The sequence below is a fragment of the Dermacentor silvarum genome, chromosome 11, assembly GCF_013339745.2.
Source record: "Dermacentor silvarum isolate Dsil-2018 chromosome 11, BIME_Dsil_1.4, whole genome shotgun sequence".
Classification (NCBI taxonomy): Eukaryota; Metazoa; Arthropoda; class Arachnida; order Ixodida; family Ixodidae; genus Dermacentor; species Dermacentor silvarum.
This window is the reverse complement of record NC_051164.1, coordinates 42,870,785-42,893,910: the sequence shown is the minus strand read 5'-3', so window position 1 is coordinate 42,893,910 and position 23,126 is coordinate 42,870,785. Positions and strand designations below refer to the sequence as shown.

Below are 23,126 nucleotides of genomic sequence, written 5' to 3'. Positions count from 1 at the left end.
CTAATTTGCTATCGCAATTGATGCTTCGCCTTCCGGGTGAAACTGTGACATTTTTTATTTTTTAAGAACCGAGTAGGGGTGTCGAAATATTCGAACACCCGGCTAACCTGTTATTTAAATCAGACATCCTGAATATCCGGTTATTGAAATCAGGATAACCGGCTTTCGAGACCGGATTCACTTTCCTCCGGTTAAACGGGCTAGCCGGTTTGACGGATATTTGCAAGCACTACTTCGCACTATATTATAGCATTAAAAGCTACACTGACGCATAAGCACTGTAACGCTCGCGCGCCGTAAGCTCTGAGGTCATGGCACCTACCCTGTAAAATAAATATAATAATAATAAATGTGGACACACTCTGGGGCCAATACCTTGCCACCAAACAATTACCCCCCCCCCCCCCCCATCTGTCTTGCTTGCGTTGCATTTCTTAAAAACTCTGCGCTCGCTACTTTCCTGTCAACAATGCTACGTCACGCTGATAACGCGCACGCCGTTCGCGACTTGGAAGTGCCGGCGCGCCGCCTTAAAGAAAGGAAAGGCAATTAAAATGACATGCTCCTGGGCTAGTTGGTGCTTAATGACGTCATGTAGTGCAAGGGCAGAACCGCAAAGAGACCCACAGAGCGCCTGTGACTTGTTCTGTGTGAATATTTGTGCTTGTGCCATTGCGCTACATGACGTCATTAAAGAAGAGAAGCGAGACGAATGACAATTAAAAATTAAATTATGAGCTTTTACGTGCCAAAACCACTATCTGATTATGAGGCACGCCGTAGTGGGGGACTCCGAAAATTTGGACCACTGGGGTTCTTTAACGTGCACCTAAATCTAAGTACACACGGGTGTTTTCGCATTTCTCCCCTATCGAAATGCGGCCGCCGTGGCCGGGATTTTACAGATGACGATTAGTGTTTGGGGTCAAGATATGCTCCAAAGGGTGCGAGTGTTTCCGAGAGTGTACTGTTCAAGTTTCTGCGCTTAACTGCACTGATTCTGCATGTCAAACAGTCCGACATATTTTTAATGAATGCAAGGACGGAACCCCTACTCACAGGGCAGCAGCTTCTTGTAGGTGTTCTTGTTGTCGTTGTCCGGCTTGCTGGCATGTCGCATGCAATGCGATTCACCCTTGGTCGCAAGCTGGAAGGAGTAGAAATAAGAAAAGGCGTACATTAGGCCTAAGAAGAACTTTAAAAAAATAAAGATATCAAGGAAGCTAGAGCAACTTTTGTAGCTTTAACCTTATTTACTTTGACAACAGCTGGTTCTAAGGTTCGGACGTTAGCCATGGAGAAAGGAATGCTGCTGGTGAATGTTTGCACCCGTTGTGCCGACGACCAACTACACCACCCGCCGCCGACTCGTCGCTTGTCCTCGTTTTGTGTTGTGCCTTGCGGTGCGCTCGCTGTGACGACGTGGCGAAGTGAGCGAGTGATTTTGCAACGCGGAGCAGCGGTGTGTGTGTGTCTTTTCTTGTTGAGTTTCTTTTGTTGTGATCGTGGTCGTGCTCAGCGAGCGCATGGCGACTCGTCGTCCATGGCGACTCGGCATCTCTGTCGTCCGTGCCGCCGGGTTGCGCAATTAATTTTTCAGGGCAGCTGGGCCCTCGGACTGTGGCGCCATCGCACGGGAGAACGTGAACCACGGCAGCACCTCGGATCTGTTTGTGCCCCGGTGGTCGCGGTGCCAGCCAGTGCCGTCAACGTCCTCGCAGAGGGAGGGGCAGTGTGGGAACGCTGACGTGAATAGTGGATAAGAGCCAACGATGGACGAGGAAGAGGACGGACGCGCGAGCGGTGGTGCGTGGAACGCGCTAGTGGCGGCTGGGCGTTCTTGTGGGCGCGGCCGGCCTGGACTGGAGCTGTGGCCGTGGACCGCGGGATCGAAGCGTTTTCCCCACACGTTTCATCTGCGGGGGGATAGATGACTCTAGCCAACCGTTAACGTTGAGTGATTTCTTTGTACGTTACCATACAGTCGCGCATCGACGGCCCCGTCATCACTGTCTCCATATGCTGAACTCCGGGCGGAAGTGGTGCCCTGGGCTCGGGAGGTGAAAGGTCGAGCCTGGTCATGGCCGGCCACGTTGCCGGGGAGCGAGACGTGGGCCGGAACCCAGAGAGTTTGAACGGTGCGGCGGTTATATTTATGATTGAGGACTGAATTGCCGAAATGCGTTCCTGCGCGAAATTTGGAACGGCGGATTGGGAGTCGCTTATGATGTAAGTATTGCTGGTGGCAGCTATGGCTAAGGCAATAGCTGCTTCCTCCGCCTATTCCCGGTTAGACGCATTTACCTATCCTCCCGAGGTAAGTTTACCATCGTAGTCGACGACGGCCAACGACCACGCAGGCATAACCCCTTCTGGAGGAGTGGCCAAACATGTTCATCTAACTAATGTCACATGTCCAGTTGCGCACATCCAATGACCCAACTTGTCTACACCCAACGGCACATACCCAGCGGCACAAGTTGGCGTATATATACGGACATACATATTTCATAGCTCAAAGTGGGTAAGTTCACAAAGAATTGTCAATCCCATCAAAAAAGAAAGCGATAATTAGAAAATCGGAATTTACAAATGCACGTTAGCAACCCGTTAACAGTTTCGCCTTCACTTTCAAAGCTAGTTCCATCCCTTAGAAACACGAATTAGCCAACACTTGCCGGGGATAGCCGATATTCTAGTTGACATTAAGCGGAAGAAATGGAGCTGGGCAGGCCATGTAATGCGTAGGATGGATAACAGGTGGACCATTAGGGTTACAGAATGGATACCAAGAGAAGGGAAGCGCAGTCGAGGTCGGCAGAAAACCAGATGCGATGATGAAGTTAGGAAATTTGCAAGCGCAAGTTAGAGTACGCTAGCGCAAGACAGGGGTAATTGGAGATCGCAGGGAGAGGCCTTCGTCCTGCAGTGGACATAAAAATATAGGCGAATGATGATGCCGGCTTCAAGAATTTGTTAATGTTCATTTGTCGCTTCCCATTGAAACCTAATAATGGCAAAATCAGCGCTGACTAAGCCGACGTATGGGGTACTCAAATGTGGAATGCTTTCGTTTCAGCAACAGCAGTGGTGCAAAGTTTTTCTGCTACTTTTTCTAAAACTGATTATATAAACTACAACATATTTCTTGGTCGCAATAGGCTGCAAAAACACAATTCACAAGGAGCACCGAATATTATTGAAAGTTTTTGAATACAGCGAAGCAGTAACGATATAGTTCGCATTGTGGCAGCGACATTTCTACTAGCCATTCTAGAAAGTAGGGGTGACAAACAAACTGGGGCAGAAAAAACTCCACTGGCGAATTGCCTCCATTAAGTGCCGTAGCGTTCTTTGTAATGATTACTTATGCATCCTGTACTTTACCCTTGAAACCAGGACTTCCGTACTGTAAGGGATAAGCAACTCCAAAGAATAGCACGCACACAATGGCGAGCTCGCCAGTGAAATCATTTTTACTACCAATCTTTTGTTTGGTGAACGAAACAAATGTTGCTGTAGTGCTTTTCTCTTTTTCTCGCATAATTTGCATATCAACACGCTCGCCTTCGTTCCATCGCGTGCTCTTCTGTAGCTTCTCCTTGTCGTTGCAGATGCAATTCTCTGGTTGCTAGCGTTTGCCGCGCGTTTATTATTGCGATAGCAATTATATGGACACTCCAAAACAGATTTATGCCGTCGGCGTCGCCGTCGTCGTCGCTGTCGCCGTCGTCGTCGCTGTCGCCGTTGCCGTGAGGTTCCGTATGACGTCAGTGGAGATGAAATCGTCGCCGCGCGCCGAACGCTGTATGTGCGAGTGAAAGGGCGCGAGGGACGCGCGCTATCACGGGGAGTGAACGCACGGCGAAGAAAAAACGCGCGTTCTACGCCGTGCTCCCTTAAGGGCTGCAGAAGTCTCCTTCCTCCTTTACAATCACCATATATGTAGAACAAACGCGCCTTCTTCCGACGCGCGAAAGGTCATGGCGGGGAGGGGGGGAGGGGGAGGGAAGGGAGGCAACGTTGAGCTGCGGCATCAAGTGCCTATTTATATCAGAGGCTCCGGCAACAGTCACCAACGCCGTACGCATTTTGTGCGAACGCGGGCAAAACGCCGACGGCGTCGACAACAGTTCTGCGTGTTGCCGGTGCTGCTGCATGTCCAAGGGTTTACACCTGATAAAGCTACTATCATTACTCCGTATAGCTCTCTACAAATTTGCTATCGCAATTGATGTTTCGCCTTTGAGGTGAAACTGCGACAACTTTTTGTCACCGCAAGCCAGAGGCGCTGCGGAAACTTTCCCCCGCGTTCTAACGGCGCCTCGGTTAAGCCAAATCGAAACGTGTGCAAGCGTCTCAACGCGCTCGCTTGCTTGAGAAGAATTCATAAGGGTGTTCAATGCCGCTTGTCGATGCATACGCACGTGGCATAACTGTTTCAATATCGGCTTATGATACTAGACGTCGCGTGTTCAAATCCTGTCATTGGGATATTTTATTGGTGTTCAATAATTTATAAAACAGTATTTTGTTTAGAATGACGAGTTGACAATTTCGCAAAGCCGCTCGAAGCCAGGAGGATGAAGTTTAGCCAAATGTGCGTACTAACCATCACTCCCATGCTGGCTCACAAAATAGAGCGTCGTAGGTCCGTGCGCTCACAAGTAGGTGGCGGTAAACGTACAGAAGTTTGTGTATTTATAAAAATTACCCTCTTCAATCCTAAATAGCGGTATGTTTTTGTTTTGTTGGGGGTGGAGGGGGTTGCGGGACTAAGTAACCTCCCCAGCTCAGGGTGATACCGGGCCTCGCTCGGGCGAATGTTTCATCAATAAACGTTTCTTTCACCCCTCTCTCTCATTGGGGGGGGGGGGGGGATACGAAAAGGAAGGGCTAACGGAGCAGAAATTACCCCCGGACATCTAGGGCAAGATTGCTACGCATTAACAAACTACGATTCCGGCAGAACCCACGTCACGATGAACGTCGTTGTTAATGCGTATATAGCAATTAAGAGACACGCCGTGTCGTAGCCAAATTGTTCATTTCTGTACTACCGACCTCTTCAGTTTCCTATTACTCACATATTCGCTTCTCTGTAGCTCGGCGCTCTTCCCTCAATGCCGGTTCCGGTCAAATTCTGCTCGCTTCACTTTTCTTCGCACTTGGCTGCTCCTGATGCCGACTTTTCCCCCTTTCTGTAGCTGACATCTTCGATATGCTGTTGACAGCTTCTTCAATACTTGGCTCTTGCTCTGCTTATCTATCGCTTATCTATCGGGACCCCCACCCAGTCGCACTTGTACCCATTCTGGAAGATTGGCCATGAATGCTTACAGACCTTCTGTCACATGCATAGTTGCACATAGCCAATGGCTCAAGTTGTTTATGCCCGAATACCTGGCCTGCACAATTAGGTGGCCGTAACTAAGCTGATTTCAGAAGCAGCGATTGAAATTGGAGGCAAGGCACCGAGGAACCCGTAGGTAACTTCTACTAAGTAACAAAGCAATTTCGATGATATAGCAGAAGCAGCTGAAGTCTTTACTGACCTGCACAGTACCCAGAGCAGCGACGCAACCTTCATCAGCAGGAGTGAGGAAAGGGATACAGGTGCTCCTTATATAACACGTGTTGAACTTAAAGGGTCTTGCAAGACATATCCCGGGGAAAAGCGCCAGGAGCAGACGGGATAACAGTTGATTTAGTCAAAGATGGAGGAGATGTTATGCTTAAAAAGCTTGCGGCCCTTTATACGCAAAGCGTCACGACTTTAAGTGTACCAGAGAATTGGAAGAATGCCAAAATTATACTCATCAATAAGAAAAGGAGACGTTAGAGAATAGGAGAAATATAGGTGCATTTTTCGGTATATTTCCTTCTCATGACCACGGTCCCCTGCATACGGCAGGCATTGCGAAATCCTGACTGGGCGCTTACCACTGTCGTTGAAAAGTTCAGAATCATTGCATACTACCACTGCTAACATATGGGGCATAAACTTGAAGGTTAACTAAGAAGTTCGAGAACAAGTGAAGGACCGCACAAAAAACGATGGAACGAAAAATCTTAGGACTAACGTTAAGAGACAGGAAGAGAGCGGTGTGGATCAGAGAACAAACGGGGATAGCCGATATTCTAGTTGACATTAAGCGGAAGAAATGGAGCTGGGCAGGCCATGTAATGCGTAGGATGGATAACCGGTGGACCATTAGAGGTTACAGAATGGATACCAAGAGAAGGGAAGCGCAGTCGAGGTCGGCAGAAAACCAGATGTGATGATGAAGTTAGGAAATTTGCAGGCGCAAGTTGGAATCAGCTAGCGCAAGACAGGGGTAAATGGAGATCGCAGGAGAGGCCTTCGTCCTGCAGTGGACATAAAGGCTGATGATGATGATGGTTATGCCATTAGCTTGCTTTCAGCATTGTATAAAAGTTCACCAACTTCTTGACTTCAATCAACCAAGAGAACAGGCTGGAGTTCGGAAGAGATATTCTACAATGGATTACGTCCAGTAATCAACCAGGTAGTTGACAAATCTGCGGAGTACAATCAACCTGACTATATGGCTTTCATAGATTATGAAGAGGCATTTCATTCAGTAGAGAAACCAGCATTCATAGAGACATTGCGTAATCAATGGCATACATGAATATATTGGGAAATACCTTCAAAGATTAGACAGCTACCTTCCTTCTCCGCAAGAAAAGCGGAATATTACCTATCAATAAAGGCGTCAGGCAAGGAGTCACAATGTCTCCAGTGCTATTCACTGGAGACATCTGCAAACCGTATTCAACTACGGTTTGCAGATAACATTGTCTTATTCAGCAACAATGAGAACAAATTGCAACATATGATTGAGGACCTTAACCGAGAAAATGAAAGCGTGGAGTTGAAGATTAATATGCAGGATCGCCAGTCAGCCTCTAGAGTCTGTAAAGGAGTACGTTTATCTAGGTCAATTACTCACAGGGGACCCTGATCATGAGAAGCAAATTGACAGAAGAATAAAATTGGGTTGGAGTGCATACGGCAGGCATTGCCAAATCCTGACTGTGAGTTTACTACTGTCCTTGAAAAGTGTACAATCATTGCATTCTACCAGTGCTAACATATTGGGCCGAAACTTGGAGGTTAACAAAGAAGCTCGAGAACAAGTTAAGGACCGCACACAGAGCGATGGAAAAATAGCTAGGCCTAACGTCAAGAGACAGGAAGAGAGCGGTGTGGATCAGAGAACAAACGGGGATAGCCGATATTCTAGTTGACATTAAGACGAAAGATTGGAGCTAGGCAGGCCATGTATTTCGTAGGAGATTGGACGTAGGACCGTTGGAACTTTATACGATTGCCAACGGAGGGTAAGCGCGGTCGAGGAAAACAGAAAATTAGGTGGGGTGATGAAATGAGAAAATTCGGAGGAGCAAGTTAGTATTAGCTAGTGCAAGACAGGGGTACTAAGAGATCGCTGGGAGAGAGTTTCGTTTGGCTGTGAACATAAAAATAGGTTGATCATGATGATCAATTGGTGGCTCAAGTTTCCCCACTCCTGCACACACCCAGTGGCCCAAGTTGGCGTGAAAAAGTTTAGAAACGGACATTATAGCGAATGGGGCGTGAGGTTGCCACAAAATGCGTATTACATTATTAGAGAGCTTTAGATGGTAAAAAAAAAGTATTACCGTGCGCCGAATACGGCTTTACCAAAGCGGCACGTGACAGCAGCGAATGTTGGCAGCGACATCTGGTGACGCAGAGTCTAGCGAGAGAGCACGCAGAGCTAATACTTCATTGGCCTATCATATTCCACTTAACTTGCGCTGTAGTGCATTGTCGCGTCACAATCGCTCACGTGCAGTCCTTTCATGGTTTTCATTGGACGAGAACACTCACGCGAGAGGAATTTTTCAAACGCATTGTAGTTCGGCAATTCGTCACAAGATACCACTACCAGCTTTACTACTGCCATCCACGGTTCCGGTAGCCCGGTACTCTGTAAACGGTAACAAGTTGGCGGACAAGCTAAAGCTCTAACGATGAGGACAACGCAGCGGAGAGGACGGTCGGAGGGACGGAAGGACGGAGCATATGAAGTTTAGAATAATTAGCAGTGTCAAGTAAACATAGCGCAGGGACATAGTACTGCAACCTGGTGTGTTCAAATTCTAGCCAGCATCGCAGAAAGTCCACTTTGACTTCTAAGAAGACAAGTTCCAGTTCCACTAATCGAACGCAACTAGAAAACATCTGTATGACTTGACGCCACAGCACTTCGGCAAATAAAGGTTAAGGAAATCACGTAATATCCCTGTATTTTAACATTTTACGCGTGCGAACCTACGAAACACACAACCTAGCGTACATTAATTGAGCGCGTAAACAGCGATGACAACGCTTTCTTGTGCGCAGATGACCCACCCGTCGAGCTTCCTAGCCTTCAGCTCAGCCGCCATTTTGTTTGGACAATAAAGTAAAGGAAGCAAAATAAGGTAGCTGGTGTCCTTCATTTCTTTCTTCGTCTCTCATGTTAGCGCTGCAATTTGTTTGCCAAGTAGACCGCGTCATTTATGAATTCGATGCTGTCATTGCGAAGCAGCCTCTCTCGCCGGTTTCATCGGAATGGACACGAGAATTAAGACGGCCTGCTGTCCCCTTAGATGTCCATTCAGTCGTCTACGGTGAGTATTCGAACACGGCCATAGTGTAAGCTGTGATGGCACCTTTAGATATCGGCAGGGCTGGCGATGCGTTTGCGTTAGAGTGTACAGCGATAAATATCGCGGATCTGACAACGTCCACTCCCGATCATGATGACAATGTGAGCGTAGACGGAAATGAGGGCGGTATGATCGGGAGTACCAGGAGTTGGTATGATGCTACGTGCACTGTAGGAACAATTTAACTGCGACAGCCGTGCCATCGGTGAACTGACGGTGATTTACATTCGACTTCGTTTTCCACAGTGGCAGATGTTTGTCGCTGTGTGCTGGGTTTGAGGCTTTCCGACTCGTGCCCCCATGTTACTTTTCATACTGCTCACGAAATAACATTTCTTGCAGTATCTATGCTACTTATGCGTTTCTGTGATCAGTTTCTGTATCCCGTTTCTCGCCCAGCACCCGGAGTACTAGCATGCCAGGCGATCAGCCAGGCTAACATCTCCAATTTATCACCAAAGTCAGCATCTATCTCACTCTACACAAGTCATCTTCACAATCATCATCTTAATATAGATCTGCTACAGGACTAAGGTCTCACCCAGCAATTTCTAATAGGTGATGCCCAAATCGAGCGGCCGCTTTCTTCCTTGGAGTAAGCCATTAATCTCGAAGGCGAAACTTTTGCCAGTTGGATAGGCCGGAATAAATTGCAGAGCCAAAAAAAAAAAAAAAAACGTCGAAGACGCCATGTTTTGTACACCGCTTATTAAAGCTGCCTAACGTCAGGGGACTAAGTCTTATGTTTGCAAATTTCCATCGCACAACCAAGCTACCTGCCACAGCTGAGAACTTTATATCACGAAGCGGTCAGCCTCTAGAATATCTGCAAGAGTACGTTTATGTAGGCCTAGTAATCTCAGAGGACCATAATAATGAGAAGGAAATCTGCAGAAGAATAAAATTTCGGCTGTAGCGCATCCTGTAAGCGCTACCAATTCTCATGACAGGCAGCTCACCACTATCCTTGAAAAAAAAAAAAGAATTACACGATCATTGCATTCTGCCGGTATGAACTCTAAGGCAAAAACTCGGAGATTAACAGCGAAGATCTAAAACAAGCTAAGAGCGATGCAACGAACGACGAAACGAAACATGTTAAAATGTTAGGCTTAGCGTTAAGAAACAGGCGGTGTATATTAGGGCGAGAACGGGGGAGAAACAGCAACCGGAGAGAGGAAAGGCAGGACCGTTAACCCGACGCATCTCCCATTTGCTACCCTGCACTGAGGAGAGTGAAAACGGGGGTAGCTGATAGTCTAGTTTAGGTTCAGAGAGGGAAGTAGAGCTGCGCAAGGCATACATTGCCTATTGGACGTATAACTGAGGTATAAATAGATACACATTGAATGCGAACGTAGGGAAGAAAAACGCAATTCCTTATACCTGTTCCTCTGCATGCTTAAATTGTTTTTGGATTCATCAACGTGCTCAATCCGTGGAGAGCCCTGAATCTGCAGATTGCAATAGCAAGGTTGCAAAGGTTTACACGTTGTTAACCAGTCTGTCCTTGAATATTAAAAAAGAGAATTTGAGACGAAATGTTGATTTCTGCGGAACAAGTTTTATAGTCATCGCAACAGAATTTCAGCAGTAATCATTAGTACGAATTGCGCTAATAAACTCGAATAATCATCATTAGTACGAATATTACCAATGTTTGACTGATTAGCATGTAAATAAACAATCGTGGTTAACGGCAGAGCCGGTCAATCAGCACTCCATATCCGGTTGCTGGAAGCATTCTGCCACAGAATAGTCTCAAAAACACATACTGCGAACATGCCATAAAATGCATTGCTGTTCCAGTTGAGATATTTACAGAATTTTGCTGCAAACATGCCATAAAATGCATTGCTGTTCTAGCTCAGATATTTACAGAATTTTGCTGCAGGTTGTGCAGAAAGAATAACTGAAACAGAAACGCACTTCATTGCAGATTCAATTTCTCTAAATTGGTGCTAGGCACAATTATGGCAAATTCGTATTCTTTCAGTATTGGCTGCCTTCAATATGCCATTACGTGACCCCAAAGAAATGAAGAAAGCTAATTAGTAAAATTTTGTCCCCAAATGTATTCGCTATCGTTCAAATGTTGTCTGTCGCCGCTATGAAGTTTTCACAGCAATAAAATGTCATTTTGTCTTTAGTCCTGAATATTTTTTTTTAGTTTTCGACAATGAGTCATGTCCAAGAAATTAGGGCATAACCCCTGTGGCCATTTTTAGGAACCTTTTTTTGTTATCTTTCGTATAGGCATCCAGTCTTGCACGCTGTCACCCGCTCGTCCTTCTGCGCATGTGCATGAATTTTGCACATTGCTCTTTCGGCCACCCATTGAACTTCACTGCAGGGCACTAGCGTAACTCATTGAGCAGCGTTTTCAGAAAAATTGTATTTCGGAAGATCAGCCGAGGTTCAACAACTTTCCGTTAGCTACGTCGAAAGGATACCTTTTTCCGATAACATAAGCTTTACACTAATTGCACTTAGTCGTAATTTCCCTGCTAAGTTATAGCAGTGCTTAAACCTTGGCCGAAGCGCTAATATAACGCAGCAGAGAAGTTATGACTAAGTCCCTTAAATGCCTATATTTTCAGAAGCGAGTATCCTCCTGACGTTGGTAACCGAAAGTTGTAAAAATTCGGCCGATCATTTGAAGTAGAGTTTTTATGAAGTTCTGCTCAGTGAGTTAAGCTAGTGCATTGCGGTGAAGTTTGGTGGTTGGCCGAAGAATAAATGTCCTAAATTCATGGACATGCGCAGAAGGACGCACGTGTGAAGCCTTGCAAGACTGTATGTCTACACGAAAGGTTACATACATAAAGGCTACGTGTACCTATACTAAAGGTTACTATATAGTAACCTTTATTATAGGTACACGTAGTCTTTTATTTTATAGGTGCACAAAATTGTGAGAATATGCCCCTTTATTAAACGTTACTTAAGTAAAGGTTACAATGTTATGTTCAACTTATAGGTTACAAATTTGTGAGAGTATGCCCTTTATTAAAGGTTACTTAAATAAAGGTTACTGTGTAACTTTTCTTTATAGGTGCACAAATTTGTGAGAATATACCCCTTTAGTAAACGTTACCGTGCTAAGAGTGTGGAATGAGCGTCCGTTCCACGATATAGAAGGAGCCACGTCCGAAATTCAAGAGTGAAAAAGCAAGTGATTTATGAAAAGAAAAGAGCAGTAACCGTTTGAGCGAAGCAGGCGGCCTTGAAGATGACGCATTATGGTGCGACATGACAAGCTCCGAAGGTGATTTCATTTCTCGAGCTTTGCTGCATACTTCCGTGTCGGTGTATATACCCCGTCTCCCAGACTGTGATTGAACGCGACACTAGTTTGCCGACGAAGTAATTTTCAAGTTTGTCTCTTTTGCAGGCCGTAGAAATCTAGGTAGAATGCAGCGAAGAGAACGCTAGCGATGACGCCAAAAAGAAGAAAAAAAAAAAAGCTCGACTCTCAGACGGGCAGCGAACGTGTGTTGCCTCGCAAAGCTCTTCCTGCGAAAGGTAAGGTACGATGACGTATAAGCTTAATCGATAATGCTAAGAAGGAGAATCGCTGAGCAGGTAATGACCGAGAGAATTAGATTCTCGCTTCTTCGCCAGAGCAATCTCTTCTGTTTACATTATTTGATACCTTTTTCTTACTTTCGTTGTCCTTATTTGCGGAGTAGCTCGCGCTTCCGTGCTTCTTGGCAGCACATATCCGTGATTTCGTTCGTGTTTTCTTTTCTTTCTTTTCTCTTTCGGTGACGAACTCGCAGCCTCCATTACGCATTGCATTACCGAATCATCATGCTGGCCTCTTCCGCGTCTTCCGCTGCCTCATATTTACTTTTCGCCAGGCTATTGCAGCAGCCGTTGGCTCAATCGATGCATGCCGTTAATGACACGCCTGAGAACCCTGTAGAAATGAAGGAGCCATTCCTTTTTTCAAAGCAAGCAGCTAAAAATGTACCAAAATGCTGCTTGCTATTCCATAACTTGTAGCCGCCATGTCCCATCGGCCTACATTAAAGCGAGAACAGGAAATAACAGATCAGAACGTCTGTGACGCATAATAACATGGAAGTTACGACGTGTAAACGCTGTGTCGTTCGGTTGCTAAGTATAGAGTGGTCCAATGTGCTCGTTTCGAAGTGCGAATTCTGCTTCCATTACAAAGGCAGGCCAACATGGAAACGGAACAACGCGCTGCAGTATAGTTTCGGAATTGTTCGCGTTTGATTTTATGATGATATTATGCCATATATGCATTTATGGGCTGTGCTAGCCCCCCAAGAGTAACTCTGAAAAGAAGAAAAATCAGAATATAGTCCGTACTCGTCAATATTTCCTTATGTTCACTGCGGAACGAAGGCCTCTACCAACTATCTTTAAATGCTCCCGACTTGCGTAAGCTGACGGCATCTTGTACTGCCTGCGTATTTAATCATTTCATCAGTGATAACCACGCAGTCCTCGACCCACCTCGGCTGAAAATCCATCACCTTGGTAGGCCATCCGGCCAGTACAAACGACAGCGCAGTGGCGACACGATCTGGTGCGGACGGCGGCGCAGGATGCATTGATAACACAAGCAAAATACTGAAGAGGGTGGCGCCAGATGCGCTGGTGACGCTCCATCATTATAAGCCGTTGTCGCTCTTTGGCGCCTTATCCATCCACGTCAAACCATTATGAACCGTGACCAAACGTACTCCGCCGGCGGCTGCACATGGGGCGGCCGCCTGCCCTTATCTTTAAAGCGATCCGCGATTGCGACAGAGTGCCTACTGCTGATAGCTTGGCGCGCTGTGTTCTCGCCGCTTAATTAGCGTTGAAGAGAGACGCGCGGGCCCGTATCTTGAAAGCGATCTGCGAAACGGGCAGAGTGCGCGTGTGCTGAGAGCTCCGCGAGTGCTGTGTTCTCGCCGCTTCGTTCGCCTTGAAGTGACAGGCAGCACGAAAGTAAAGACGATAGCTGCTGCGGGCTCTATCTTGAAAGCGATCGTCTCACATGACGGACGGACGGTTTTCTCGTTGGGTGAGCATAGAAATGCTTACGCATTTAAAAATTACTTTCACTAACTATCCATCCCCAGGGCGATCGATGCAGCAGTTTGGCGTCTGTTCTGTCCCCACCAGGGTAACAGCTCGCAAGCCAAACTCTTGCAACACCCGCCTACCACCTAGAGTATCAGCTACCCCAGTCTGCCTGCTATCTATTCTACACCGCTATCTTCCCGCCTCTTTAACGTTATGAGTTTATCAATTTTCGTTTCATCGCACGCTGGGTGGCCCTTTACTTAATCTAGGTTTCTTTATTAACCTCGAAATTTGTGCAAGAGCCATCAAAAGCTTCCTGCTCCGACGCGACATTGCTGTGCCGACTCCGGCTCGGGCAGCATTTACAAAGGCTTACTCGTTTCCCATAAGCCAGAAGTCTAACTGACCCAGCCCGGTCCTGCAGCGCTTATATGCACCTTGCCAAGTGAGTTGGGGGAGTCAATCTACACCCTGTTCACGGGAGCGTTGACAGGACTTGCCTCTACATTCGCTCGAAACGATACGCCAGCGCTTACACGAACATAATAGCCGGAGGTTGGCCCGACTTTACCGGGATATTGTATACGTAGCTAAAGGAATGGGTGGCACACTTACGTGCGACTCTTCCGGAAGCAAACAAGCTGTTGAACAACAATTGGGCCCCTGACTCCAGTATTACACCCAGCGTGGAACTCTCCAGACAATGGTAAACTAATTGGACTCAAGGCCGTTTTTGAAAGCGCAGATCCTAGGACAAAGACGTGCTCAAGCGCATCTACCTAAAAGCTAATTGGCGAGCCAAGTGACTATCAAGTGGCCGGCTGAGTGACAGCCACTCAGCCGGCTACCCGAGCTTAGTCCTTGGAGCGGTATTTGATACCCTCTTCCAGAAGACCAAGGGCACCAATTAAAAAATGACCAGCTCCGCGCAAGCGCGCAAACCTGCCGTAAGAAGCCAAAACCTTTAAACGGTCGTAAATATGTAGGGTGTGCCAGTTGTCTCGCCGCCGTGCAATTTAGCTAGGCTCTGTCCACGCATCAGCCGTGCTGACAAGAAGCTCGTATGTTAGTTAGAAGAAGCGAGCCAGACCTTGCGCAAAACGCGAGACATGGCGCTGTACATGAAATAGCGTTATTATGTGGCGAAACTTGTGTAGGATAAACTGGACCCTGTTTCAATTAACGGGCACAGGAGCACAAACTATCATTAAAGAACCAAGGCGACGCGCACTTACCTGCGCATTGCATGGCCTGCAAGTATGAGCCGCTGCTTCGTGAGATAAAGAAGTAGTGGCACATTGCAACTAACACTGTTGGAGGCTTTCCACATCAAGAAAAGAGGCGTGAACGGCATTAGCGATTCTTCTGCTTATCTTTTTTTTTTTTTTGGAAACGAGCTGCAACTGTTTGAAATATTGCGGTGACATCTTTAACTTCACTGCTGCACGCGCATTCTTGTGACTTCGCTCTATGAATAAGCAGCTTCGTGTCCCCAGCAGGGTTCTTTGCAACTTCCCCCTACTAAAGTCTGCTTCCTCATTGCGCCAATATCGCAACCTAAGACTTCAAGCTACTCGCCCAGCAACATCTTCTATACCGTAGAATAGCAAGTCACCACAACGTTCCACGTCGGAAAATATACATTGAAATTCGTAACATGTCACTGATGGATCGGCGCTTGAATTTCGGCGCGAAATTCAAGAACTTAAAAGTTTGCCCTCGTGATCTCTTCCAGTAACCAGCCTCCTGATAGGAAATTCGGAAAAACGAGCAATATAAAACACTCTTTCACTTTAAACTTAGTGTTTCTCGCTGGTGTCATCGCAGTACTTTTGAGAGCATTAGAATCATGCCCACATCGCAGGTTGAAATTGACGAGGGAGGAGGGCGCGCTGAACGCTGTTTCCATCGGCCACCACTGAATCGTAGACCAACAGCGACTTTGTCGGCGCTTCCGATAACATTGCCGTGAGTTCTTCAAGGTCATAGAATTATGTAACCACTTTTCTGACGCATCTGATGCGCAATTTGCGTGCGCCGAAATTGGAACGCGCAGGCTCAGCGTTGCAACAATATCGTACACCGCATTCGGCATGAGCGAGAAGATATATAGGATTGCTTCCACGCGCGAGTCTTCCTAATCCAATCCGAGCCGAACGCCAGCCGGCGCGCTAACGGGATTTGCCCACACGCCACGGTTTCCTCTGCTTTCTATTCTATATATATATCTAACAGTACGTCTACGGCGCGTTCCGGAGAAATAAAGCGACAAAGGAAAGCGCGGTCAGAAAAGTGAGGAAGTTGTTTGTTGTCTGAAACCCCTCTTTCCCGCTGTTGTTCAAGACGGATGAGGGTCCTTCATCTTCTCGTCTATAAGATTGCCGCTCAGTCAGTCCCCACTCCCAATGACGCAATCCAAGAAAAAAGAAAGCCTGTCTTCTCCTCTCCCGTACTTCTTTTTTTTTTTTTGGTTCCTCGTCGCAGGAGGAATTCGATCTCGTCGAATCTATCATGATCTTATAGGAAGACTAGACCAAGGAAGAGGCGCTGTGAGGATATCGCAAAAATGACAACTATTTCCTCGTGGTTTCGGGTTGTCGTAGTACATACGAGTATTGACGCACAAGTGTGAAGCTTTGGGGGGGGGGGGGGGGGGGGATGTCCTGTGTGCGTGAATATATATACACATATTTGTGCACGAAGAAACCGTGCCGACCGTCTACAGGGAAGAGAAGCGCGTGATATTCGACGCTGCTAATGCAAACAAACAAGCCCAGAGAGTTTGCGACATCAATGCGTACACAAACATGTATTCGGAGACGCCGGGAGTCACGCATGTCCGATTCCAGGAAATTGAGTTATCAGATGAGTGCGTGGGAGGAACGAGGAAAAACAATGAAAGCGTGCGGACGGCTTTGTTTCGTCTCGATATGGCTTTCTGATATTGTAATCGCATCTAAAAGAACTTCGAGATGGTTGTCCTGCAGTTTTTCATTTTTCGTTAGGGAACGAATGCGCCTTCCCGAACCCACTGCGCTTGTTTGTCATGGCATCCGGAACTTTCTGAGGGAAGAGCTCTTCAAAGTGAAAAACAAGATGATTGATTGATCTATTGATTGATTGCGAGTCATCACAATCAATCTACATTATTCCATGCAGTGTAACGAGGGACTCGTCTGTCACCGCCAATCAGGAACGAGAACCAGCTGTGTGTGTTCCACAAACGCGACGATAGTGCGCAACCATTGTGGGCTACTAATCCATGCGTAAAGCTTCCGTTTAGTAGGCGTAGCGTGGAGCGATAAGAGGCGAACAATGGAAAAGTCATTCCTTATGGTTTTCTTTTGCCGTTGGCTGACGCGACCCTTATACGTTTGCTCAGTGAAGGGTGCAATGCTTCCGCTGTTCTATACCAGATGTACCGCGTATTTCCGGGAATCCGCTTTTCAAGATATGTGTGTCTGCGTGGTAATGTCGAAGGCAAGTGGAACGGTCAGCTGACTTTGAAGAATGGCGTCAGGTTAGTATCGTGGATGACGCAGCAGCGCGGGCATCTACAATAGGTTGTTCATTTATAAACATACATCACCTCGAAGGCGCCACCTATAAGAAAAACAAGTGCAGTAATAGAACACGCAACTACTGTGCACAGTAAAAGACAGCAAATAATTTACGCATCTAAATGTGAGATCATACATATGCAACGAGCAGGGTGATCATGGGGTAACGGGGGACTTGGTCATTGCTAGTCACGAACACTTGAACCCAGCGGAGAATGAAGCCATCGAAGTCATAAAGGGATTAAACTGATCTGGAAATTAACGCCTGTGGTTGAAAGGATGTTCCACATCAGCTGGCACGACCTCGTTGGTTCATTGTGAATAGTGCTGTTAGAGTGACGTAATTTGCGTCTCATAACGTCACGATGACTTTGTCATGCAATTGACATGTTGTGTGCTTTTGGGTGAAGTTTCTTTTGTCATTTCGTTTTAATCTTATGGCAACATTTTCGCGTTAGTGACTTCTCATTCGCATTGCTTTGAGCTGATGTGTTCTAACATGAGCATAGACTACACTCGTGCCGGTCGCAGCTGGTCATATGTCCATAACTTCTTTCAAGCTAAGCAGATTCTGAAAGCGTTTAAACATCTTTATTTTAACGCGACAGCGTTAATGGCCCCATGTCGCAGACCTTCCGCGTGGCGCATAGGCGTTACTGAACTACTTGAATTTCTCAACGTAAAATGTGTCAGAAAATTCGTAAAGTACGACTTATGCAGAACCTACCGATATGATAGCGTCGGATTGAAATTTGAATGTAAGAGAAAACGTAATTCTGTTACACGGAAACTCAAACTCCTTTACCAGCTGCCGTATGAGGTCTGTATTAGTAGGAGCAGCGCGGCTCGCTCGGTTCCTTGCTATCTATCTATCTATCTATCTATCTATCTATCTATCTATCTATCTATCTATCTATCTATCTATCTATCTATCTATCTATCTATCTATCTATCTATCTATCTATCTATCTATCTATCTATCTATCTATCTATCTATCTATCTATCTATCTATCTATCTATCTATCTATCTATCTATCTATCTATGTTGTTTTTTTCTGCAATAAGTTTACAAACAAAAAATCAGCCACGATATTTACGCCTGACAAGTTTGACTCAGCCCCAAAGGTCGTGAAACATTATTGTGTCGCATGTGGTGTGGCGTCGCCATTTACAAGTGCCTATTCATTCCTAATCGGAATCGCCAACAGTGCGGCGTGCAATTCATGCGTGTGCGATGAGACTCTAGAGCACCTTCTGTGTCACTGCCCATCCTTTGAGACTCAACGACGCAAGCTAAACTCAACCTGTTAGATAAATAGATCGCCCTCGGAAGAAAATATCCTGGGGTCATGGCGTATCTTGAGGTCAAGACCACAAAAGCCCTTCTGCCCTCCTTGAATGCGAGCGGACTGTACGAACGCTTGCGGCAGCGTTCGTACGAATGCATTCCAAATGACTGGCTCTTCATTATTTTTCTTATCTTTCCTTCTTATCTTTCCCCCTCCCTAAGAGTAGGGTAGCCAACCAGGCACGTCCTTGGTTAACCTCCCCACGTTTCCCTCTTCGGTTGACTCTCTCTCCTTGACACAGCCTCGCTCATTTGACTGCGCTTGACGAAGTAACCTTAGAGACACTCACACGTTATGTATCTACAGGTTTGTTTCTCACAGTGAACGATCACAACCTGTGTATGGGAACGCGCGAAATAAAAGCCGAACGATTGTGATCACGAACGCCAGTTCAACGCACACCCCGCAATAAATACTTCGCCTGAACGCTTTCGTTCGGGCTAAATTACTACGACGGAAGTGGCGAAGTCACCGTAACGTGTCGCGACACCAAGCAACGGGTCGTGGAGCTAATTAACGCCGTGAACCCGTAGAAGCTCATTAGGGGTCTATTTGGGGTAAATGGAGAAGCCGGTCGCTGACTCGCTTCGGATTACGATCGCCAACATCGCCGACTTAATCGGCTTCGAGAAAAACCGGTCCGGGTCGTCCCACCGTGAGATGTAGAACTCTCGGGTGATGTGGGCTCGGTGGGGTTTTCGACAAATTGTACGAGATATCTGCTGCTGACAAGGCCAAGATTAGAAACCAGTGGCCAGCCTGTTTCAGAGAGCCGAAATAATTGGTGAAAAAAAATAAACGATGAGGCGAGGGATAAAGAGGACGTTCTAAAAGAGGCACGGAGTAGAACAGATATATAACAGTGATTTTGATATACAGCCCCGCTGGCTGCAGGTGATAGGAAAAGTTCAATTCCCTTTCATCTGCGACACCTGAATTCGGATATTGGAACGTACGATGAACCTCGTGGTTGCTTTGTAGTTTTTTTTTTGTCGATGTTTTCTTTTCCCTTCGCATCTAAACCACTCTGGACTAGTGCCGGCTGTTTCTGCATCGATATATACGAAGCCGCTTTTGAGTTAATGTGTAGACGCTGCGCTCAACGACGTGCTTTGTCTTGCGTGTTTTTTTTTTCTTCTTTTTTTTGTTTTTTGCTTGTCATGTGTCTCTCGTGACTCCTTCGTGTATCATTTTCTTTATTGTTGCATTCGCTTGGAATGCCGAGCTAAGGGTGTACCGCTAGCAATACTTCTCTAGTTTTCGAGAAAAAAACTTTTTCCATTCGATAAAACAGGAAAAAAAATATAAAAGATTCCTTCAAAATCTACATTCAAGCGTCTGTCGTTCGTTACCAGAATCGGTTCGTCAAAATATTGTCACGTTAAAGTGGCGGTGAAGGATTAAGCACTGCCAAGATCACGAGTAAATAATTGAACTCTTTTTAAACTGGGCGAACTTCTCCGCAGCAAAGAAAAAAAAAAAAAAAGAGGGGAACAAGCGACTCTCAAGGCAAAGCGATAGCGGCGAGCAGTTGTCGTTCGTCCAATTGACGGCTTACGCGTACGTCCGAGACCTATTTACACTGATACTGTAAATTCCACAGCGATTTAAATTGCTCGCACACATCCGAAAACGCATACAGCACTATCAGCGTCACGCGCACTATTTGATTAGGCAGCACTATTTGCTGCATAATCGGCGACAGCTTAAATTCGAGAACTTTCGGATATGGTAATGTATGCGTGCCAATATTTGCATGCCGGACAATATGTGTTTGCGTGAAACAGCGGGGCAACAAAGACGACCGTCTGCTCTCTGCCTATATCGACGCCGGCATTCGTTACGTCCCCTTATACGAAATCTGCGGGAAAGCCGTACATGAAGGTACATTCATGGAATGGAGGGAAAGAGAATACGTTTCTGGAACCTTCGCGGCTCTCACGGAACGCTGCAAACAAACATCCAGTGGCGATATAGCCGTGAATGCGAGACGAACGGGTTAGCATTACGTCTCTGCACCATTTAAACCGCGCCCACCGGACTGCAAAGTGACACACGCCCTAACTCTTCGAGGAGCGAAGTGGAGCTGACGGTGGTCCAGAACAGACCATCGTCATTGGCACTGCCTATATATATATATATACAGTCGAACTCAGATATATCAAATCTGAAGGGTATCACAAAAAAAGTTCGATATATAGGTAATTCGAGATATAAAATTTAAAACTTCATACAAAACGTTTCAGAGGTATTTTACTGTTGTTCGTTGTACACAATCATCCGTTACATGTGGCTTCGACATATCCGGTTTCGACTATTATTAAAAGTGTATTGCTATATTGATTGCTAGATTTACGGGAGACCTGCCAGAATTAGATGTTGGAGCAAGTTTGAAAACACCAATTTCAATTGACGACTCGCAAAATGGTGCGCGCCCTCTTCGCTACTTCGGCTGCGCTGCACAATCTGGTTGGAAAAGAAGGCATATTCCCGCTATTGCTTTTGGTGATATTTCGCCACTTCTAGGCCAGATGAGTTGAAGTCCGCGCACAGATCAAGTGATTTTGCCGTGGCAACATAAATCCATCATAAAACATCAACATAAAATTAAACCTAAAAGTGTAGCCTTCGGCTAAGTATTGATGACGTTATCTGCAAAAGAAAAAGTTCCTGTGACGTTCAGGTTACAACCTAATACCGGTCACGCGAAGGCACACGTCGACTATGTATCGGCACGCCAAACATTGCCATCTTAAGCACCCTTGGTTGAAAATTACCTTTCGTGCTCATGCGTAGAACATTTTTGCAAATGTTCGATTGCTTTCGACACGCTGTATTTTTGCGGCTCCTTTTTTTTGTCGAACGCTAATGCCACCGTTGAGAACCAGCCCAAACGTGATATTCTTGTTATTCGCGGGCTTTCTTAAACACGCGGGAAAAGAAACCGCTTCAGAGATAGCGTGTCGCAAACAACTGAAATTGATGTTTTCGAAGTCTCTCCAACACCTTTTGTTGACAGAACTGCCGTGGATATAATTAGAAAGTTTGTTAGTAATTATTTACAAATAGACTAATTATACAGGCGTACCACAAGAGATACGAGACGCTTCTTCAGGTTGCTGCCAACGTCTTGCAGTTGGTTTCATCCGCATAGAAGGCTTCCATTTCATATATACTGTATATAAAGCTTGGTTTACGGAATAGTTCAGTGGAAACCCGCTAGGTGGCGAAAAGTAATTAGATCGAAAATGAGACATCCATTTTTTGTAGCAATTGCTGCGATTGGGTGGATGTCTCATTTTCCATTTAATATAAGCTTCGTGCATGATAGCTGGGAAACACTATAATATAGTTCGAACACAGTCCGAAGAGTTTAAACGCAACGCAAAACCTTACCACCGATATCTATGCTTTGCGCTTCAGGCGAAACTGCTCAATTTTTAACCCACTTTACTCATGCTACTCTTTTCTTGTTCTCCAATTAAGTGCGATGGATCTGTATACTTCTGCACGGAAATAATTAAAAAAATTAGAGAACGTTTAAAGCATACCGAAACGTACGAGGCCACGGGCCCAAGATCTCATCCGTAAAAGGTATGTCGTCTAAGTGCCCCAAAGCCATCCGAAGGGCACTCCTCTCATTTTCGTATCTGGGGCAGTCACATAAGATGTCGGGTGGTTTCCTCAACACCACATGTGCTGCAGTTGGCATTGTCCGCCATTCCAAGCGGCACAGTAATGTTTCTTCTCGTCGGTTAAAACCCGGTAAAAGTTGTAATTGCAACTGTGGGTCAATGGCATATAGGCGCCGGTTGGTAAACCACGGTGTATTCCATTTTCTTAGAGTTATAGTATGGGCAAGACTGCTGAGGTGCCGCGCTGCCTCCGTTCTTGACAATGGTATCGATATTATTTCAGATTCTTCATGCGCCACACGCGCAAAACCAAAGTGTTGTTTAACACTAAACGATCTCTGACAGGCTGCTCTAATGTAGGCCTCTTTTGTTTAAACTATACCAGTAGCACAAGCTTCGTCGGAAATTTTGCTGAAGCTGCTTATCTAAACTGCGAACATCTCTCGGTCATAATAAGCCGATGGACTGCTCTTTACAATGCGCTCCAAACCTTATTTCAAGCTCTTAAATACAGGGAAGTACGCTAGGGTTAGTTAAGCGATTATATGCAAAGTATCCTGTGGCATCCCGCGGAACCACATCGCAAGGGGGAGGAAAATATTATGGGAATGCTAACAACTTTCGAAGGACGTGAACGCGAAAACCTAGACTGACTTTCTGTTGATCTGCTGTTAAAACTTTCTGTTAGACTTTAGCTTCTCCATAGCTGCGCTCTCCCACGGCGGTTACGACTAGCGGCATTTCGAGCTGCTAAGCCTCTTCGCCGTGGCGCACTTTCTCGGTCTTCCCCGCCGGCTGCTAGGGCCTGTGC

General features: G+C 46.1%; 1 protein-coding gene across 1 annotated transcript in view; it reads right to left on the bottom strand.

Annotated features, from left to right (window-relative positions):
• The window catches only part of LOC119433563 (receptor-type tyrosine-protein phosphatase kappa-like), a 259,647-nt gene that overhangs the window by 37,677 nt on the left and 198,844 nt on the right, over positions 1–23,126 (bottom strand). The window contains 1 exon segment of the mRNA XM_049659338.1: positions 1,060–1,147. Within this exon segment, the coding sequence (XP_049515295.1) occupies positions 1,060–1,147 (88 nt within the window).